The sequence below is a fragment of the Excalfactoria chinensis genome, chromosome 12, assembly GCF_039878825.1.
Source record: "Excalfactoria chinensis isolate bCotChi1 chromosome 12, bCotChi1.hap2, whole genome shotgun sequence".
In the NCBI taxonomy this organism is placed as follows: Eukaryota; Metazoa; Chordata; class Aves; order Galliformes; family Phasianidae; genus Excalfactoria; species Excalfactoria chinensis.
Window position 1 is genome coordinate 15,548,393 of NC_092836.1, and position 22,313 is coordinate 15,570,705.

The following is a 22,313-nucleotide window of genomic DNA, read 5'->3' on the forward strand; positions in this document are numbered from 1 at the left end:
TCATCAATCAACAAGAATGTCAACAGGGTGGCAGGATTAAGTATGTTCTACAGCACCTACATTTCTATGTAACTAGTTTATTTCAGAAGGCCATGACTGTGTATTCGAGTTGCTACAAAGAAAATAAAAGCACTGCTTGGTTTTGGCTGCACTTTAAAAGCTGGTAAGACTTGAAGGACCAAACCAAAATTGTAGCCACTCTAATTCAGTAAACGTGATTCCTTTTACTTTTAAAAGTAAAACCAAGAAGTAAAGTGAGGGGGGGAAAGGAGGCAAACCTCAAGAAGTTCCTCAGTTATAACCCTCAGTTTTAAAGCCACAGGCACTTCTCTCCTTACCTCCAGCAGAACGGATAGCTGTGTTTGTAATTACTGCTGTGAACCAGCCTGCCTTTCTCCTTCAGTAATTTAATGATGTTCTTATCTGCATCCTGAAACAAAAGAGGAAAGGAGGAAAGAAGTTTTCCTTGGATAACAAATCTCACCATTTCAGTAAGCTATGACGAGATTCATCTCCAATATCTATCCAAAAAAATAACCTGCAAGTAATTCAATATCTACACACACAAAATCCCCAAAATTGCACATAATTCATACATTTACTGTAGAGGCACTGTGAAATATTACATTTGAAATGTTATTTACTCTCCAAATCCTTATATAGATCAGCCTGTTTTCCCCTTGGCTTTTTTCCCCTCACATACACTGAACTGTGTAGAGCTTAATTTTTTCTGTAGCACTGCAACACACCAGAACTCGCAACATTAAATCTTTGATTAAGTCTTCTGATTTTCCAGTAGAAATCCACACAGTGCCCTTTATCTGATGTTCAGAAATCACTGTAACATGTTGCTCTAAAATGTGATTACAGTTACAAAAGCTACAGCATCTTCTGTAACACCTGACAGGATTTACAGTTTAAGTTGGGACTGAAAGCTGTACAATAAGAGTTAAAGACAGCCAGTGTCAACATGAGACTAAGAAAGGAAAAAGAAATTAAAAGTATACAAAGATTTTTTTATATTGCATTATTTACAATCTAAAAAAGAATTCACCATTATAAGAACGTTCTTCAAGTTCAGATTTCTATCAACAAGAAGCTAAAAATGCAGTTCCCACTACCCCCTTATTTTGCTTCAATATACAAGCAGCAAGGATAGCTGTTTGACTTCAAATACAAGACTTTAAGCCTGTTCAATTGGAACAGGCCATCAAATTGTAACAGTGGGAAACCATGACTGAAAAACAATTTATTTACCAAGTGTACAGGCATTCATTTTTACAGATTTGCTTGTAATAATCTAGAGTCCCTCTGGGTCTCCTTTCACATGGACTCTCCTTCATCAATTAGCAAGTCAATTTGTGTTGCAACATGTCCCACAAGTGGGAAAAATGACTGGATTTCTCTCTATTAAGAAGCTGTATTAACCGATCCGGTTGGCATAAACTTAATTATGACATTCAGTCAGCATCCAAAGGCAAGGCAGGCACACTTATCTAGAGACTGCATACGTACCATTTCAGTAGGAAACTAGCAAAAAGAGCAACTTTGCTGCCACTGATGTAAATAAATACAACTCTTCCCTTTCATTACAAGATACACAATACTACCTATGTTTCAAGTCTGGTTTTTCTTCAAGTATTTTAATAAGCAAATCTGCCATTGTTGCACTTGTTAATAGACATTTTGATTTCTCAAGAGGCACATTGAAGACAGACGCATTAAGGCAAAGATAAGAACCCTTCTAAAGCACACAAACTCTAACGTGACTAAAGGAGTAATTTACTATCTCCAGACTCACTGACCTTCACATACTGTCCAGCAAAGTCAGTCACTTCAGCTGTGAAGCATCCTGATGCATCAACAGGACAAACTGGGACAGAATCTTTCTGAATAACATTAAAATCCATACAGACTCTGTAATCATCCTACAAAAGATACAAGTGCCAAGTTATAGAAGACCAAAATAACAGTTACAGTATCTATTCCCCCCAAAAATTAATATTGACTAAGAAACATGATGACTGGGTGAGAATAGTGAAATACTCAGCCCTCACTTTACCAAATATATGCTTAAAAAATGTTATTTTACACAATCATAGTTTTATTCATTACAAGAATTAGGATTTCTTCAGCGTATATGCACTTTCTTCTGTTGAAACTATATATATAAATATACACACGTTTCTGTATGGAGATGAGAGGTTGTATAAATCAATCTTATTCTGAAATTACACATAAGAAATCCCTACTTTTGAGTGTGTCAATGACCTGAAGTCTTTAAATCTGTATTTCTCAATACTTTGGGCCCGTACGCAGCAATACTGACCAAGCACCACACATGGACAACATCACTGACTGTTTTCCTGGCCAGCTCATTTAATTTTTTTAATTTCCTGTAGCAGTAAGGAGCAAAAAAGGGAAAAAAAAAAAGCTTTTCAGAAACGTAACTAAGAACCAATGGTACCTTCAAAAGGAAAGATCAGAACAAAAGCATAAGGGGGCTAGGAAAGTTCAGACTCCAATTTCAAGCTTGAAGTGAAAGTAAACACATCTTAACCAATTACTATTCCAGATTATCCACCTTCTTAGCCTAAAGTTGAGATTATATTATTAGGGATTGGAAGGGAAGGGAGAACGATGAGACTGCAGATTAAAATCTCTCAATACATTTGCAGAATCACATAATTTTCTTTCCTCAAAGAGCAAGATCCTGCCTAAGCCTGCATAAGGCAGGTTGTGAGTCTTACAGGTTCCTGTACCTCGGCCCTGACCAAATGGGGAGCCAACCACTGAATGCAGAGACAGAAATTGTAGGGTTTTGTTGTGGTGTGAAATGGTACCTACAGTGACTCTGCCTATCTAAACTGGCTGTGGTTGAACTTTTAGATTCCTACTTGCTTAGAGCTCATTTACCTTAGATGAAACACTCACACAACAGCCGCTTCATAGGAGCTGCACTCTAAAGTAAGCTGTCCACCTTGATCAAGGAGATCTTATCTGAATAAAGTGCTCAAATAAGTGCTAAATAAGCAAGCAGCTAGCTGAATTGTCCCTTCATAGAGGCAACTAATACTGGCAAGCCAACTCCGGGTGGGACAAAGCAGGGTTTCCATACCCTCTCTGCAGTCTTCTTCCTGCATCTTCAGCACTACCCACCAGCTCCCTCAAGCCAGGTCTGCTAAATGTTGCCAAGTGGATCCACATCGCATTTCATAGAACATGCTGAAACTCATCCACAGCAATAGAGAAGTTAACTGCCTCAAGTACCAATGCATCATGTGCAGAAATGGAACCCCACCTCTGTTATATCAGCCAATTACTCTACAGATGACAGTTTCTGTCCACTTTTCAGTTACTGTGGACAACCATCACAATTCTTCAGCCTCCATTTGGTCAACCAGCTACTACAGTCAATAGATGCCTTAAGACGAGCCTGTTCTTAGTTGATCTTTCACCAGCTATTACTGCTGAGATACAGCAAGCAGACTGCAGCATTAACTCGTAGGCCAGATGACAGAACTAACGTCAACCCTGATTTGGCAGTGAACTGTAAAAGGCTTTGAAGAAGCAGCCAGCAAAGAGTACATCAAAGCCTGGCACACTGACAACCTAGCTAAAACATAATAACGAACCTTCCACTTTGCAGGACTCAGGTCAGAGGTGGTTCAGTTTGGTTTCCATCACCAAAGCAGTCGGTGATATATCAAGATTTTCCTTTCTTTTCAAAAGCTTGGACTTGAATGTAAAAGCTCTACAAACCAACCTTCTATTTGATTTAATGGGGACTTGTTTCAGTAATCACAATCCAAGAACACATTCAGGCACATGCAGAAAACCACAAGTGCTAAGCTTCACTGGAAAACTAAAGTAAACTTCAATTATTTCCAGGATTGAAGTCACACTGCTGGGCGCTTTTTTTTCTTTTTTTAAATGCCTGTGATAATTTATATCCCGTAGAAGATGACAAAGAGAAGTCAATGTCATACTGAAAATGAGTGAAACGGAAGCTATTAAAAACTTGAAAAGGCAACAGAAAAACAACTGACAAAAGGTTTACCTGTAGCACCACTTAAAAATTAAGCGTCTTTTCAATACACTGCAAAGTAAAGCATAACAGGAATGAAACTAAGAAACATCCATTTCTCTTGAACCAAGAAAAAAAAAAATGTGATCTCATACTGCACTGCAGCTTCTCTGTGGCAAAAACATCAGACAAGACAACAAAACTACATACCCCGGAGCTAAACAAAGGTGAATTTTTACTACTGGAGAAGGAGCATCTAAGCTATCATCACAATGTCTACCAGAAAGAAGAATAAATAACCCTGCTTTCCCTGTTTATTAAAACAACCTCCTTATACTGGGGGGAAGGGACAGACAGGAGACAACACTTCTTGTAAAGAACCGTGTTCTTTTTCTCCTCTGAGCTTTATCTCCTGCTCCACTTACTCTCTTTCTTCTTCCCTGTTCTCTTTTAACACACAACACTGAAGCAAGTTGCAGAGAAGCCAATTAGACAGTCCTACCTATAATCAGCAGTTCTCTTTCTCATCTAAGATTGCCTGTTTAAAAATGGAAATATGTAAGTCAACACTATGTAATATTTAGTATTTTGTATCGTGCCTACTGTGATGAATTCCTGAACCTAAACTAGAGCCTCTGTGAGTCTTTCTGAATGAGAACAATGACCAGACCATCAAAAACAGAACTCTATGTACCCCACAAGAAAAAAGCAGCAACATCTCATACAACATATTCTACATGATCTCATTCTAAAGATAGCATCTCAGCTGACTCAGGCCCATACCACACATTATGGAGTATAAATGCCCCATATGGATCAATTGCTAATTTTATGATCTTGGTGTACCTCTTACTTACATAATTATTCTGTGCATCTTTCCTTCCTTTGTAACACACATACTATACTGCCGTGCTTTCCAAACTCCTGATTTTAAAAAGGTAATTGCTGACTTCTCAGGAGAGATGGAACATTTCCACCCATCCCCCCAGTTCTGTGTTTATACAAGTCTTTGTGGGTTTGTAACTGAACCAAACAGAAGATGGCAGATAATCCTTGGACTAACTGGCCAGCTAAGCTTTCCAACAAGCTGTTTCCAGTAACCAGAAAGTGCTGTGGAAATACACAACAAAGCAACACAGCTGCCAATGGAACACTTCTTCCAGGGCTGCCCTGCTATTAGCAGCCTTCCCTCTTCCATTACTCCATGTCCCACAGCAAGAGTTCTTGCCTCAAAACCAAGACTGGTCTCTCATCCCTCAGTTGAGACCTTGCAGGATTTAGCTATAGGGTAACATCTGAGGCTCAGGTAGTGCAATATGCTTTAGATTCTGTAAGGCACTTTACCAGTCACTGTGAATTTCTCTATATATACTGCCCAGTCTGATTTTAAGTTACAGCTGCATTAAGGTAGAACATCTTTTCAGATCAACGTTCATTTTGCCAAGGGAAACAGAACACCACAGCAGATGCATCCCTCAAAAAAATCCAGCAAAAAAGGACAGAGAAAGATGAGATATTTCACATGAATACAAAGAGGCCTATTATTAATGCCAATGGTTTCTGGAAACTATAATACAGCTTGCAGTACAGGGACCGCTAATTGCTGGACATTGGCAGTTATAACAGGTTTTCTGAGGGCATCTTTGGATTTAATGGTTGAAAACAAGACACTATACAAAAAAGACAATGGATCTAAACTAGTGCTGCTAATTCCTAGGTCTAAAAACTGATGAAATTCATGAAAAAAATCCCTCTTAACCTTTTCAAGAATAGACTGAGGGAAAAAAAAATAAAGTTGCTCAGTGGACAGAAAAAAGAATGGAGTTCAATAAAGGATAAAGCCTCAAGAAAGAAAAAAGCACCTAAAACATTTTTTCAGGTATTCCAAATACACGAGTGACAAAATTGACAGATTGAAGAGAGGCAGCGTACTGAGCAGAACTACAGCTACCATCCAAAATGATCACTTTAAGCAAGTTTTCCTATCCACGTTAGCAGATCATTTATTCCTGAAGCTGTAAACCTAGACTCGGAACAGCTAAGTTCAATGACAATTGGAAGATACAGTAGTGAATGCACCTCACCTACCACAACAGTAACTAAAACCAGAGACGTCAGAAATCTCCACTCTAACACACAAGAGGCACAAGTGTATGTAAGAGCTCCCTAGAACACAATGCTACCTACATTTCTGAGTAGCATATTGGTTATGTAATCAAGCAACACTCCATTGTCAGTTCATAGTAGCTGGAAAGCCAAGCCACGTGTTATGAGAAAGAAATGAACATAAAAGACAAGTAAATCATACTCACAGCACCAAAATAGGGGGCTTGATGAACAACACCTGTGCCTTCTTCCTCCTTCACATAACTGTCTACTAACACAGTAAAGGCACCATTATCTTTGCACTGTAACACAAAAATATGCTTTTCACATATACAGCAAAACAGAATTCTTAAGAATGCAGGAAAGCTACTGGTAGTCATAACAGCATCAGAAATAAATGACACATTAAAACATGACACTCCTAAAATCATGTATTTATTTCTCACTGTTAAGACACTTGGACACTTCATTTAAGCAGCATCAACTTTGATTAAAGCTAAGATCTCTCCATAAGGCTGTAGAGTCTATTCATCTTCAGGTCACACCTCTTCACAAAGTTCTGTGTTTAACAGAATACAAATGAGCATTCTTGTGTCAATGAGAATACATTCAAGGCAGCTACAGGCATTCACTTTGCAGAAGTTTCCTTGCATTTTTACACTGGAAGGTACTGGAAACTGCACCTTCTTAATATATATTTTTTTAAGATTTTTTTTTATTTTTTTATTTTTTTTTAATATATAATAAGGGATTCTCTTTATTTTCTCCAGAGAAATAATGAAGTGGGAAGCATAAAAAAATTCAAGAAAATTTGCAGTGTGATCACATTGTTATTTGTTGTTATCCACATACTAGTTTCTACTCCTTGATGTACAAGTGGTTAAAAAAAAAAGACTGCAAACTGTTACAGCTCAATCAGATATGAGATATGCTACAAAATACCTGGCATGTCCTGAAGAGGAATATTTTGGGATTCTAAGAAAAACTGGTCTATGTCCATCTGTTCCTTAGGAAATACAGCAGGACTCAGAACCGTTAATCCTTTCTGATCCTTTATACCTGCAGTCCAGTTTATCAGATTCAGCTTAGCTTCTGACCTTTCTCTACAAATAACAGGTCCTGCTGCCTACAGAGGTTTCCGCAGCTTTGCTGACTTCAGCACATGCTTCAGCACAGAATGCAGACACGAACGACTGAATCTCTTGCCTGAGTTAACAACCTGCTTGTCCTGCAGTACTGCAATCCCTTTCAACTCTTTGATGAATTGAACCAATTTTTAGTAAGCATCATTTTTGTATTTCTAATACATAGTCCTCTACCCTGTCTCTTATTACTACATATATTACTATATACCATAGCAACACAATCTACAGGAGACTTACACAGCACTTAAATGCTGCACAGTCAATCCATCTCATAAATATGAAGTCTGTGGAATTTAAAGGCAAAAGACACAAGCTCACCAGGTGCAAGGCAGAGAAAATACTTATTCAGTAGCACTTACTGAAAGTCTAGCAGTAATCTGAACTCATAATACTATTCACCACTCAATTCTTACTCTGGATGTATTTATAACTTAAGGAAAAAAATTTAACAGCCTTCTGTTTTTCAACCTTTCACCAGCATTATGAACTACTTGAATAAACCCTGAGTTTTCTGATGAGGACACAAGGTTTTTATAATACAAGCAAGTAATGCTGTGAAACATTTTGCCTTTTGTCATTGCGTGCTATGACAAACACCCAACTTCATCTTACCTGAATAAAATACTCAAAGAGTGGTTTATACTTCTTGCCTTTTAGAACAATGCCAGGAAACCTGAAGAGAGGGGAAAAAAAATAGTGAAAAACACAAATGAACAACTTGAAATTGTTTGGTCCACTAGTAGGGAGGGCTTTCCCTTATTTCCCCCATATGTAACAGAATCTGACTGCATAAACTTTCCATTTCTACACCTCTTTGACAACTTAGATGAAAACGACATGTCTTAATCCATCATCAGAGAAACTTCTAACCAATGGCCTTCCAATGAAGCAATCATTGTAAACTGACATAGGAAGAAAGCATTAGGAAGAGTTTATTTCTCGTAAAGCTCTGGGTAAGGAGGCTCTGGATATAACACAATAACAAAGCACTGTAAGCTCAGCGTGCTCAACAAAAATAAATAAGCACTGTTCCAAAATATCCAGAAGCTGTATGTACAAAAGATGGTGCTTCTGAGAATTACAACACTTAAATCCTAGATACCTTATCCTCGCTCTATAATTAGGCACCTACACTTCCCAAGGGTATCTCAGAAGATCCGATACATACAGAACACGCTGAGGAACCAAGCCAACCAAGAAGAGATACAGCCTGTAGATTTGGCTCTCTTCAGGCTTCCAGCTACAGATGGCAAGGACAATGACTGGGTTGCTCACAGCTCTCCTAAAAAAGCTTGGATTTTCCATTTCAGGAAGAAGTCTGGCTCAACCACAACCCCATTGAGAAGATGAGTTATCTCTCTAGACATGCCACAGCTGTGGTCTTTCCCTATATTCTTCCTGACTTACATCCACATCTTCCAAAACCAATGGTCAAACCATGCAACATTTGACTACTTGAAAGTGAAAAACTGCTTGAAAGCTGTTCCACTGTACAAAAAGAAACTCAATATTTAATGCCAAGTTAAAGAGCACGTCTCCTCAGCTTGGCATACACAATACCTGCCAGGAAAGGGGGATGCTTCTATTTTAAGGCACAGCTTCGTGGATGGCTTAAGTATTTTACAATACAAACAGCATTCGGAATGTTTGAGGTGCTTAATCAGGATCAGATGAGAAAACAACATCCTGGTGTTTGGCCATACAGATGTGAGAGTATTCAGACACAGAACATCAAGTACTAGAACCACCCACAGTCAAGTAAAAGGGGTGAAAGGGTTCTGTATCACATTCCTGATATTTTCCTTTTGATTTCTCAGATATTTTGTTATCTAAGTCCTGAACTTGAAGCTGGAAGTTTATACACTGCCACCTTCTTGTGACCTAAGTTATACTACTAAGGAGACAACCTTAACATCACCATAGTAACCCTTCAATTCCAAGGGATCAGAAATTTAGAATTGAAAAGGAGACAAAACTGACGTGCTGGAAAATAGCATAAAGAACTTAAGTGTTTAACATGCAAGCAGACTGAAATGTAACAGAAAGGGAGGAAAACAATCATCAACCATTTCATGTTCATCACTACTAAATGGTCAAAAATGGGGTAATACATCAAGACAGATCCATCTGTGCCAAGTAGCAGAGATTATTCTGATGAAGACAGCAGCCACCTGACTAGTGAAACAAAGAAGTATTCCAATTTTCTCTCACACAAAGAACCACTGTCTGCATCTGACTCGAAAAAAGGAAACAAAAGCAGTCAGCTTGAGAAGACTATAGCACCAATATAGAAAGAAGAAAAAATATACCACTCTGCAAGGAGAATACAACTTGCCAGCACCCTTGTGCACGGGTACAGAGAAGCAAGAGATGAGAAAAACAGACAGAAATTACAATTAGCCAGGTATGAAAGCACCTACAGCAATCCTACATACAGCTGTCTTAAAAAGGAAGTACAAAACTTTCACTCCACCATTTTGATAAGGAGAAATAACACTATAAAAAGGTTTACATGTTTAGTTCGTTTCTTGATGAAGGAAATTAACGATGGCAACAAACTGAACCTACATTTGCAGAATTCCAATAAAAGAACAAATTAGTGTGACAACCTAAGAGACCAAAAAGCTCAGTGCACCTACACTGTTTATTTTCGAAGTCTAAAAGAAATGCATTCCAAAATATTAAAGAAAACAACAGTATTTCTGGTAGAACAAAACACAGATATTTTTGGAGCACTGACAGACCAAAACTCCAGTCAGACCAGCATAACAACTTCATTATATTTAGTCTTTAAAAAAGTGAAGTGGTAAAGAACAATCAACATGAATTTGTCAAGTGTAAGTCACATCAAACCAAATTACTTCCTTTGTTAGGCAAACCGAGTAGCCTAAATAGCAATCAAGTAGATAGATCCAGGACATAATGACAGCAAGGCTTTTGACACTTCCCCATGTCATTCTGCTCCACCTAGAACACAAAAACGTTCTAACCAAGTGACAGCACGCTTACGTGGATGCAGAATAAATTCAAGGAAAAAAACAGTTATTTTTGATTCGGTATTAGGCTGAAAGAAGATCTCCATCATGTTGATGCTATTCAATGCTTTCACTGACAACTGAAGGGAGAAAGAAAAAACAGGAAGGAGACAAATCTGGAGATGAGGAGTTCTATCCGCATGGAAGGATGGGAGCAGTGAAAACAATTTTCAAAGACTGAGCAATGCCTCAAATGGCCGCAGAGTAAGTGACAGATTAAAACAACTAAGCTGGGGATGGGGAGGAGGAGGAAGGGAAAAAAAAATACGTAGTAGAAATTACTCAACTGTCATAGCAAAGGATAACAGAGTAGAAAACATCTTTAGCAAGTGTTCCAGCTCTATATTCCCATTATTCAATATGTAATTGCTTAGTTAAATAGAGGTGGCCTCTTTTTAAATCTGCATACGTGTACATTGTATTTATTATTCTAATTTGAGAAAATGGTGTTGTAAAACTTTGAACTGCTTGAGATAAGAAGTGATAAAAACTATTGCCAGAGAATAAGGCTCATCATTCAAGCATTTTGGTTTTTTTAAACTACTGCCAAATACTGAATAAAATGAGCATCAATTCAAACATCCCTATTTTTCGATTCAAACAAGATGAACAAGCACTTTCCAGAAAGAGCCACCAACTACATAACTTGGGTAGATGACTCTACAGAAAGTATCTGTTTGCTGAAGGGAATGGTTTTACTCTTGTCCATTTCCCTTCAAGTATTGCCATGACTTTTAAGATGTTTTCCACATCTGTAAGTCTCATAAAACAGAAATTACATAAATTAATAACATTCTTCATAAGATCATAACAAATTGAAGGACAGATTAAAGAGTATTTGGGGCTTTACTATGAAACAGTAAACCAATCAAACTCATACTCAAGATCAGTTCATCCTAACAACTTCCAAACTCCTCCACAGATTTTCTTTAAGATATACATACATAGTATCACCATACTGGGAAATTCACATCCAGCTACCTGCAAAATCCAACTTCTTAAAGCATTTAACTTCTGAGCTATAAAAATACTGTAAGTTAACAAGTGTGCCATAATTTCTGTACTTGCCTGTCCAGTATCTCGTATTCACTGTCAGATTTGTATAGTGCTATCAGCCTGGATTCCATCAAGACATAAATCTTTCCTGTAGCCTTATCTAGAACATAAAGCAAAGCAACAAGTTATATATATCTCAGTTTAATACCCTCATTTGCACCGTTTTAAAAACTTCTGTTTATGCAATATGGTATCAAATGAGCTACAAAAATGTCCAGAACACTCCTGCTGATCAACTGCTACTTTCCATTTATTTCTTCCCCATACAGACACTTTATATATATCTTTTTCAGAAGCTAAGCTTAAAGAGATACCACAGGAAAAAAACCAGTACAATGATTTTCAGCCTCTTTATTGCCTTCTTGTTGTTAAAGAGGCAGTAATACCCTAACTTATCTACTGCCACTGTGTCAAAGAAAGAACTGAAAAGTTTCAGCATACATAACTGAACCAGACCAAAACGATGAGAAGCATTCCGGTAAGTTGGACAATTACTAAATAAATATGACTGACCTGACATTTCTAGTAATGACTGTACTCCTTTTTGCTGTCTTTCTGAAATTTATTATTCCAACTCATTTTATGCTTGGATAAAGGAAATAAATAAAAGTGTGGAAAAAAAAAGCCATTTCCTACCCCTCAAAAAGCCCAATCTCTGAAGTTTGCCCACAGATATCACTCAGGTTTCTCAAGGGATTTCAGTATTTTTATGGGCACATTTAGCATTTGTTCATTATCACAGACCTCTAGTCAGCCATAAAGCTGTCATGTCCTTATGTCTCCCTATAAATATATTTGCTGAAGACAAGACGTAAGGAGTTCTGAAACAAGCAGCTTTCCATGCAGATGTAAGCGTTATTCCTGAAAGCTGTCAGTAACTCTTTCGAGCTGACCAAATGTATGTCAAAATTTCAGAACGCCAGAATAAATACAGCACTTCCAAAACACAAAGAAAACCCCAAACACCTGGAGTTTATTGTAAAGAACTCTTCATATCTGCCACCTTAGGCAATAATTAGATTCACGTGTTTGTGTTGGAATGGGAAATGATACCTTTGGCACTTTCTAAATCCAGATTAAATGCCACTGTTAACTTGAATCTCCATTTTTGTTTACATACACCGAGAAGTCAGAAGAGGTCAGAAGTTTGGAAGAACCTGAGAACAGCAATGCAAGCTTATTTGTGTCCAAAAACCTTGCTTACTTTAATTTTCTCTTTTTCTAAAAGATTGAAAAATAAAGAGGACTGCAATCCAAGGCTCAAACAAATACTCTGTTGCCAACTAACAAACCTGGAACTGCAATTGGAAAACTATTTGAAACATTAAGACAAAGAGACAGCTCATATTGCTCAGGCAGCCTATATAGGCTGCTGCATACAACTCTCCAGAGCGTTCTTTCAACAGATTGCCTTGTAGCCCAAGTCATTTAGCCAGTGATAAGTAACTCATCTATGAGTAAGCTGTAACACTTGATAAAGTACACCCTTACAATGGAAAAAATAAAAATATAAAAATAAAATAAAATAGAAAAATCACAGTATGCACCTCACCTTACACTTGTGCTAAAAAACACAAAGATGTTCAGTTACTACAACTTTTGATACACTGGTCAGAGTCAGAGCTCTAAGAACAGGGGGAAAGAAGCCAGGGGCACCCAGGCACACTTCCCTGTCTTTCAAACATAGCGCGACTCTAAGAGGCCAAATAAAACACTCTTCTTGCTTATCATTTCAGCTATCAATACATATTAGGGAACAGGCCTCAGAATGCACATAACTGACAAAAAAGGCAAAACAGTTAGAAGCCATCGGCCACATAAGAAATGTATCTCATCTTCTAGAACACTGATCCAGTCCAAACAAAGCGCTGTAAATCTAGCATAAACAACAGGCTATCAGACAACAAGCAAGTACACACTCAAAGACACTGAAGAAAGACGTGCTTATTAAATATATCACCTTAATTTAACACTTGCCTCTCAATTTTACATATTGTAGTTCTGGGTTAACACAAAGGGCCAGATTGCTAGGTAAAGTCCAAGGTGTGGTGGTCCAAGCAACAAGGGAGACACTTGCATCTTCAACCAGTGGGAAACTCACAATCACTGAAGGGTCTTGAACATCCTTAACAGGCGAGATAAAGTGAAAAGAAAGAACAATACACATTTACTACATGTGCTAGTGAAAAAATACAAATCAAGTAGTTACTACTGGTGCCATGCACTGCCTTGCAGCTTGCCTAGTTTATCTCTGTAGTGGCAGAATGCAAAGAGGCAGCATAAGAAAAGAGTCTGAAAAGAAAACCAGTCACAGCATCCCTTCATTATACCAGTGTATACTATCAGTCTGACAAGGCCATAGAGTTCAACACTGGGGTTAGCAGTGAGATTTGGAGAATTAGCTGCCAAAACACCAGAGAGCTGAGTGCCAGTTCCCTCAGGTACCTCTCCTAATCCCTTTCTCTAAGTCTGTAATTAATCTCAACTGTCAAGGCTATCAGCAGCTACGGCTACAAAGAGCTTTTTCCCATATTTTCCTGTAGAATGAAAGAACAGAAAGAACAGCCATCACTTGAGAAGAGGCAGTATCTCATTAAGAAACTATTGTTAGAAAGGAAAAAATAAAAATTTGGGGTACCTAAAGAAAAACGAATAGAGTAAACCAATAGACAAAGAGTAAAAATCACAGGGAAGAGACAGCTTTTGTTATCAGCTCCATGAAACTCAGCCTCCAAAAGATCCAAAAGAACCCCCTGAAAACAAGTTTTTCTTTCAGCTAATTATTATCCTATTTGGACACTTTGTCATTTCCTGTATTTGGGAGAATAGATTAAACAAGTCTAATCTTGCACACATGAAATGTTCACTCTTAATTTTAACTGCCAAATAAATTAGAAATAGATGTCTCATGCACAGGCCCTAATGATACAAATAGGTCCTACCCCTCATCACTTCTAGCGCAAGGCACTCTGGGTTCCATCCAGCATCATGGAACAGTTAATTGCATTGCAGGACAGGCAGCTATTTATGTCTGAGCTAAGGGCTGTTCCAGAGGGAATTTTCTGTGAACATCTGGTGCAGTCAACAGTAAAACATAAATATTACATAACTCTTGAACTGCACTCAGCACCAAGCAAAGATTGAGCTATCACTGCAGCTCTGTCTCTTAACAATTGAGAAACAACACTGTAGTTATTCGTTTGGTTTTCTGAAACACCAAGTTGACCAGGTAGATAAAAAACAAAAGCCATGAAAATAACAATAATTACATCAAGGCTTTCAAAGTGATGCTCACAAAATTAAACCTGCTTTAAGCTGAAGAGAAAAATTCTTCAGTTCTTATGTAATACCAGATACTGACATCAGTTACTTCATTTCTAAACATACTTCCTGTGTCCTATTTCTCACAGGATCAATAAGGAGAAACCAAAGACTGCTTTTCACATCAAGGAAGATAACAGCTGCCTTATTCCCAGAAACGACAGATCCTGCTAAGAATAAATCTTAGCAGCTCACAGACCCTCAACACTCCTATCTCCAAAATACCACCTCGAACAGACAAAGATGCTTTTTGCATGCAGGAGCACAGCAGCACACATAAGCCTACACTGTACCAGTTATAGAGCAAGAAATGGCATCTAAGTATTTTGTTAAGATTCTGAGGAGAAGAGAGCTTTGTTTCGCATAAAAGGAGCACACAAAAACAGTTTTTGTTCTAAAGAAAGCTCATTAATCTCAGCGTATATGAAACGTTAATGAATATAAGTGAAGCAATTGACTATTTCAGCTTTCACAAGCAGAAACATCGGGATATCTTTGTAGGTGCCACTATTTCAGATCACACAACCCTTTATTCTTCAGCACGGTCAACTGAAACTCTGAAATTCAAAAAGCATTAGTATTTGTGGGCTGCATTGTACAAGTGTATTTAAGCAGTTGTTTCAAAAACACTATTTTTGGCCAGCAAATTGGACTTCATTAGGCAAGAAGTAAAAAAGACCAGATGTACAATTTGTACTAGCATTCTGCTGTAACAACATCAGATTTATACTATAAGGATACAGAGACCTGGGAGGGGATTGGAAAGGACACAAAACCTCTAAATTTGAAAGATTAGGACATAACTGCTGCCTTCATGTATGCAATCATGAATTTGTTCCAAATAAAAGCTGCATCTAGTAATTCGTTTTAAGAGACTGTCATATAATGCTTAGTACACTTTGTTTTATACTGGAGTTGATCATTTTAAATTAATGACTCCTACATGCTATAACCAAACGTGGTCTTTGGATGATTCTTACTAACACACCAACAGCAGATTTCAACTTTGCCAATGACCCTCCTCTTTTCAGATCTACACAGCCAGGAACAGCTGCAGCTCCCTTCTTAGTATTTACAATGAAAACCCAGCGTAAGTGCAATACTCATCCTAAGAGCCAGAAGAGGAAATGAAAGTAACTTAGCAGACTAGAGCAAAGTACATGCCTCACATAAGCGCTAACTAAGAACAGGGAAGAAGACAGAGATCAAATCATCCAAACAAAGCTAATCATAATAGAACTTAGTCTATTTACTTCATTTTCTTGCTGTCAACTTGGAGTGCAACAACATGCTTACGGACCAAGCAAAAGAAAATAAAAAACCTCAACAACCTCCAAATCTAAGTTGAGAGTAGCAGAAATTCGATTGCAACACACTACATGCACATATACTGACTTACCTTGTAATTTTGATGGGACTCAAAATTTGACAATGGAGTATTGCAAGCAGTAGAAAAAGGCATGACTTTAACACCTCTATATACCAGTCCCTTGTCATAAAGTTGCTTGAAAACCCACCTGGAAGTAAACAAAGAACATAGAATAACACCTTGTATGTCATGTTTAATAGAACAAGAGCAAAGCATAGAGTGATGTGCTGAAAGACATTTCTAAGCAATCAATCATCCACTAAAGACCATGTTTCTATGTCAAAAAGAAAGAGAAATTGACTGTGTGACTGGCTCAATTTTTAGTTTTAGCTGATTTTAACAGTTTGGGTTTCTGTGCACTGACTGCACAGCACAGAGCAATATTCAGACAGAACACAAATCAGTACAGATGAACAATCTCTCTTGTATCTTCTGAATACAAAGACAACCTGAAATCTCAATGATTAAAAATGGCTGAAATCAGACATAATTAAAAGAGACACACAATAACGTGGCTGTTCACATATCACCTTCACAGCCAATGCTAAAAAAAACAAAAGTATATCACTTTTCTGACAAATTCTGACTAATTCTGCCCTAAATATCACTATAAATTCAATATCTGCTTTTCCTCAGAGTCAAATTCCATCTGTGAACAGTTAGAGGTGACCAAAGACTGATGACTTTAAAAGCTCTTCTGCTTGAACTATGTTTTCAAAGCCTCCTGATCACTTTTTTTGTGTTCCTTTCCAGATCTACAGCCCATTGCTAAGCAACCAATCCCAGTTGACAAGCAGCACTTTCCCTGCAGGCTGCCACTTTGTGCTTGAGAATCCAGGCCTCTGTTAAATCAGTGCCTTCTAAGTTTGAATGTAAGATCTTCAAGATAAAATGAAAGCAGACTATTGCATTGATTTCTAGCTACAGTATCAAAGAAGAGTAACAAGACACACACATCAGCCTGTTGTCATGGAAGACATGACACTCTCAAAGACACATGCAATTCAACCAGACTTATCCAAGGGCCTCTACTAAAAGTCCAGCCCTTCCTATGAGTGATCACAAACACAAGAAATCACATCATCCAACTCATAAAGTTGATAAAATCTAAGAAACCCTCAGCAGCATCAAGTTCTGCCATGGAAGAGCCAAACGCAGAGCTGTGCACTCCAGAGGTGGCTGAACTTCCTTCCACTCACACCTCAAAAGTAACCTTACAAAAGTAACAGATGTCATCCCCAGGCAAGCTGTGGCTGTCTGACCCCTAACCCAAGCTCAAAGCATACCTGTGTGTGCATCTGTTTCACAGCTGAGATTGTAATAATTTATATTTAAGCACCTCAAACAAAATAAGAGATTTGTGAATACAGTTTCACCTATTTTGTGTATACGTTTCAGCTGGTTAATTGCAGAAGTTCCCATGCAAGTTTTTAAAAGATTAAATGCATGATTATCACCTCAGAGGATAATTAATGCAGACTGTGACAAGTGATAGCATTTATACCGAAGGTGTTCTACTTGCTTTCCAAAATTAACTAAAACACCCATCGAAAAACAGCTTCACTTTCTGAAGAACACTGCCTACTAACAGCATAGACGAAAACTACTTAGCGAAACTGAATATTCAATTCAGCTGTAAATATAACCCTATCTCCAGCACATGTGAACACTAGATGGAGCTGCCAAATGAAAAACCCAAGGCAGCACCTCCCTCTGGTGGCAGTTCTCTCTTACTGCAATCCAATTGCGCTCCAATTTTCCAAAGTCGGATCAAAACGATGAGAGCTCAAAAGGATCGTTCTTCAAACCATGTCATAACCATCACACACAGGTAGCTTACTGAACAATCACTCCTTTCAGACAACAAAGACTGGGAATTATGAAGTCAAGACAGCCACTTGATGGAACAGCCCTCACTATCACTCTGCTAACAAAACAACAGCATTCTATTATCTCACATCATTTGTTTCTTCAACAGAAAAAACTCTGAGATCAGCTCCTGTGTCACAAGTGCACACAAGATAACTGCCAAAGGGCTTTCTGCCAGCAGCACTGCCCAACCACAACAAAAGATTAACCTGGTTCTAACAGCAAGAGTCACTAAACTGTTCACAGGTGGGCATCATCTTGCTTAACAATTCAACACATGAGACTTCCAATAGCCTACCCAAAACTGAGCCCCCTACACTTGAAAAATCACTGCCAAGTTGCAAGCAAGAGGCTCTACACTTTTAAGCCAAAACTGAAACAGACATCCTTCTGAAAATAATAAACAAAACCACAAAATTAATTTCAAATGGTTATAAACCAAATGCTGTTCCTTAATTTTGGCACGTTTCTCCTCAAACAGTGCAAATTTAATTGCATCCTCCTGGCTGTGGGACACTCACATCCCTTTACAGAAGAAAAATGAGGTTTAGGGAATGGTGAACAGAAGATGCTTATTTCAGTCACTTGTTATCACAGATCCCACTCTCTAAAGGTGAAAGAAATCTAGCTTCTAAAGAGCATGACACCAACTGAAAACACCCATTTCTTGTTCCTTAAGTGCCATGAGAGGATGACAACTGGTTCAACCTGGTTAGTATCAAAGACTGTGAGTAACTCTCACCATAACCACTAAGAATGACTTCTTAGAGCGCAGTAGCAGCTAGAAAAGGTTCCTGTCACCAGTGTTACACAAGGACTGTGTGGCTTTGCACTGCACAAGCAAACAAAGCTTTCAATTGTTTTAAAAACTGAATTAAGTTCAAACTGCAACTGGCAATTTCAGCCACCAGACGGCGATATAAAGCTGTCTAATTCCACGTGCACTGGGAAAAAAACCATCCCAAACCAACAGGCTTGGAAACACAGCTGGGCTCTGACCTCACAGCAGGAAACCTTTAGAGTTAGGTGAAGGAGTTTCTTTCTAAAGAGGAAAACAATAGAGAAGAATAAACACCACCACCGAAAATAGGTTGGGATGTTGAAAGAGACCCTGCACCCAATACACGTCAAGCTTGTTTTTAAATGGTCCTCAGAAGACACCAGTTAAACAGGATTTCGGTGCCACTCAGTAATTTGACAACAGACAGGTTTCTTGTCAGTCTTTCCTTTATCATTAGGCATGGTTCCTTCAACTGAATTAGTTACATATCTGCTTCCTTCCCACCACTCATCCTTTTAATAGTTCATCAAGAACTCAGTAGCACTAGTGGCTCCAAGAGACATCTGGATGTTTTCTCAGTCCTTTATCATACCTTGATGTATTTAATTACATATAAGACCAACTACACAGCTGTATAATTAAAGGTTATTAGTAAAATTAACATTAAAGAATATCAGTAATACTTCACTATGCATATAACCTGCTTCTCAATTTTAGACAGCACATACTCTGCTAAACCTTTCATTGTAAGTCACTTCGTAATTCTAACAACATGAAGGACTCAACATTGCCAGTTCCCCAAGTACTAATTCCATATGGTTTACCCTTAACCTCTAAGGTCATCTTGTCTCCAACAGGCACTCTGAAAATGCTGCCAAAATTCTTAGAAGTTAGCTCTGTACCAGGAGCCCCAGAAAGCTGTCAAATCACACTGCCAAGAACACAACAGCAGATTCATATCCTCTAAATTCAAGCTTGAAGAGGTTTAAATAGACCTAAGCTGAGTTTCAAGTTAGTCATATGAAGAACATGAAGGTAGAGACAACTTAAACAGGCCAAGGAACATGTTAGTAAATCTTCAGAACTATTTTGTACCAACACAAAGCAATAAGATTCAAGGCTGAGTAAGAGTAGCGTTGTTCATGCTTGACACTACCTAGAATATCCTACTATTCTGAATAAATCATTAATTTGATTAATTTCCTCAATTAGGCATGGAGTGATTTCACATCCTCTTCTATATGTTCCCCACTGTTTATTTGAATTGGGAATGTCTGAAGACAATTTCAGAGACATATGGATCAATGCAAGCTTACCATAACTGAAGTCATTGTTAATGTTTCAAACTCATGTAGCATATATGCAAGGTGTACAAGTCAACTTACCACACAGACTCCATGAATTCAGGATAAAGTGTTTTATAGTCATTTTCAAAATCAATCCAGCGTCCTAATCTGGTAACATTGAACTGTTAAGAAAACACAGGCACACAGATGAGCAAAGATTGAAGCCACTGACATAGTTGTTTAGAATCAAGACCAAAGAATAATCAACCATGAAGTGGTGGATTAGAGATATAGAATCAAAGAATTGCTCAGGTTGGAAGAGACCTCAAAGATCATTGAGTCCAACCATGACCTAACCATACTACCCTAACTAACAATACCCCACTAAATCATGCCTGAGCACCACATCCAAAGGGTTTTTAAACACATTCAGGGGCGGTGACTCAACCACCTCCCTGCGGAGCCTGTTCCAGTGCTTAACACCCCTTCTGTAAAGAAAAGTTTCCTGATTTCCTAAACTTACCCTGGCACAACTTGAGGCCATTTCCCCTCATCCTGTCACCAGTGATAAGAAACCAACCCCACTCTCACTGTAATCACCTTTTAGGTATTGAAAGAGAGAAATGAGGTCTCCCCTCAGCTTCCTCTTCCCCAGACTAAACAGCCCTAGCTCCCTCAGCATCTCCATAAATAGACACATTATTAAGGAACACAGAATGGACTGCACACTGAGCCTTCACTTACCTCCCATTCCTTTGAGTACCTCATTACAATTCCTCTGCACTGGTTGTTGTATTCTGCAATCCCCATCTTTGCCACATCCTCTGGCCCTTTGATGCCTAACGTCTTGTCAATCTCATATTCCTGGAAACATTGAGAACAACCAAAACAAAACCATCATACTACATCCAAAGCTTTCGGAATTTGTCCAAACAGCTTTTTTATGTTCTGTGCATTACAATGGGGCTAAAGGGCCTTCCTTATCCTTCTGAGTTTTTCTGAGCATTGCAGGTGAGATAAGTAGATGCTCTGAAGGATATCCCAGGTGAGATTGTGTCTTTAATATCTTAAGGGAAAAAAAAAGTTCTCCAAAACACCAGATAGAGTAATGAACAAAAAGAAGGCTGGCTGACCAGTAGGACGCACAGGAAAGCTCTACACAAGCTAAGGCCAGAGCAACACACTGGCCAGTGAGCTCACATTGCTCCTTTCACAACAAATCCAGCATAAGAGCAACCTAAACGTGATTGATGAGCTGGTAATACTGGGGAATAGAAACCAACAGACATATCTGTGGGTAGACTTATTGCACGTACCACAGGTAAGCCATGGCAATCCCATCCAAATCTTCTGTCAACATGAAACCCACTCTGATGAGCAAATCTGGTAACTATGTCTTTAATGGTTCCTGCAAGAATATGGCCATAGTGTGGAAGCCCGGTAGCAAATGGAGGGCCGTCATAGAAGTTAAACCTATGACACAAAAAAACATTATTAATTAAATCAAAAACTAAGCATCAAATGTACAAAGAGGATAACTACACCTTTGTACCAATGCTTCCCTAATAGGAAGTAACATATGTCTTAATAGGACAACATCAATTTCTTCGTCTGCTATTAGTCAGCACAAGTATCTTGCTGGCAGTGGAAATACATTCAACTCCATTCCTGACTGCCAGTTCTACCACAATTATTACTGAAAATGCCAGAAAGCTGCTCCACAGCTGGCAGACACAGTTAGGAACTGTCCTTCCTTACCTGTGGATTTGTTTTATAAACCCACCAAGCAGGAAACTGTCATTTTATTACTGCCTGCACACTGTTGACTCTCCATAAACTGAAACACACCTGGTAACTGACAGGACAACATCAGCCACAACTGCTATCTCCAAAGGGAGTGGCTTTCTTAACAGAACTGAGGCCAAAAACGATCAATCCAGCTAAGCCAACCTTGCATTGCCACACACAGTGCTCCAGCTTTTAGCCAATTCTTACCTTGGTCTATTCTTTGACTGCTTCAGGCATTCCTGGAAACAATTAAGCTTCTTCCAGAGCTCCAGTATCTTCTCTTCCTCATTTGGAAAGCTTATATTTTCTGGAACTTGTTGAACCATTCTTTCCCAGCAAGGACCAAACAAAGAAAACAAGTATTTAACAGCAGTGAGAGGAAAAAAGTGACTTCACAAAAACAACTGACTCTTGAACAAATTCATATCAATGAACCACATCTTAGCATATGCAAACAGCCTATTTCAGCATCAACATGGAAGCAAACACTACATTTCACAATTATAATAGAAATAAGGCTGAAGCAGATA

General features: G+C 38.4%; 1 protein-coding gene across 1 annotated transcript in view; it reads right to left on the minus strand.

Annotated features, from left to right (window-relative positions):
- The window catches only part of IARS1 (isoleucyl-tRNA synthetase 1), a 75,531-nt gene that overhangs the window by 50,281 nt on the left and 2,937 nt on the right, over positions 1-22,313 (minus strand). The window contains exons 3-13 of the mRNA XM_072347088.1: positions 21,991-22,110; positions 21,312-21,468; positions 20,740-20,859; positions 20,095-20,177; positions 16,090-16,207; positions 13,347-13,494; positions 11,382-11,469; positions 7,891-7,951; positions 6,340-6,435; positions 1,806-1,928; positions 339-430 (exon numbers count right to left, since the gene is read on the minus strand). Coding sequence (XP_072203189.1) covers positions 339-430; positions 1,806-1,928; positions 6,340-6,435; positions 7,891-7,951; positions 11,382-11,469; positions 13,347-13,494; positions 16,090-16,207; positions 20,095-20,177; positions 20,740-20,859; positions 21,312-21,468; positions 21,991-22,109 — 1,205 coding nt within the window. The 5' untranslated portion in view covers position 22,110. The remainder of the gene's footprint in view (positions 1-338; positions 431-1,805; positions 1,929-6,339; positions 6,436-7,890; positions 7,952-11,381; positions 11,470-13,346; positions 13,495-16,089; positions 16,208-20,094; positions 20,178-20,739; positions 20,860-21,311; positions 21,469-21,990; positions 22,111-22,313) is intronic.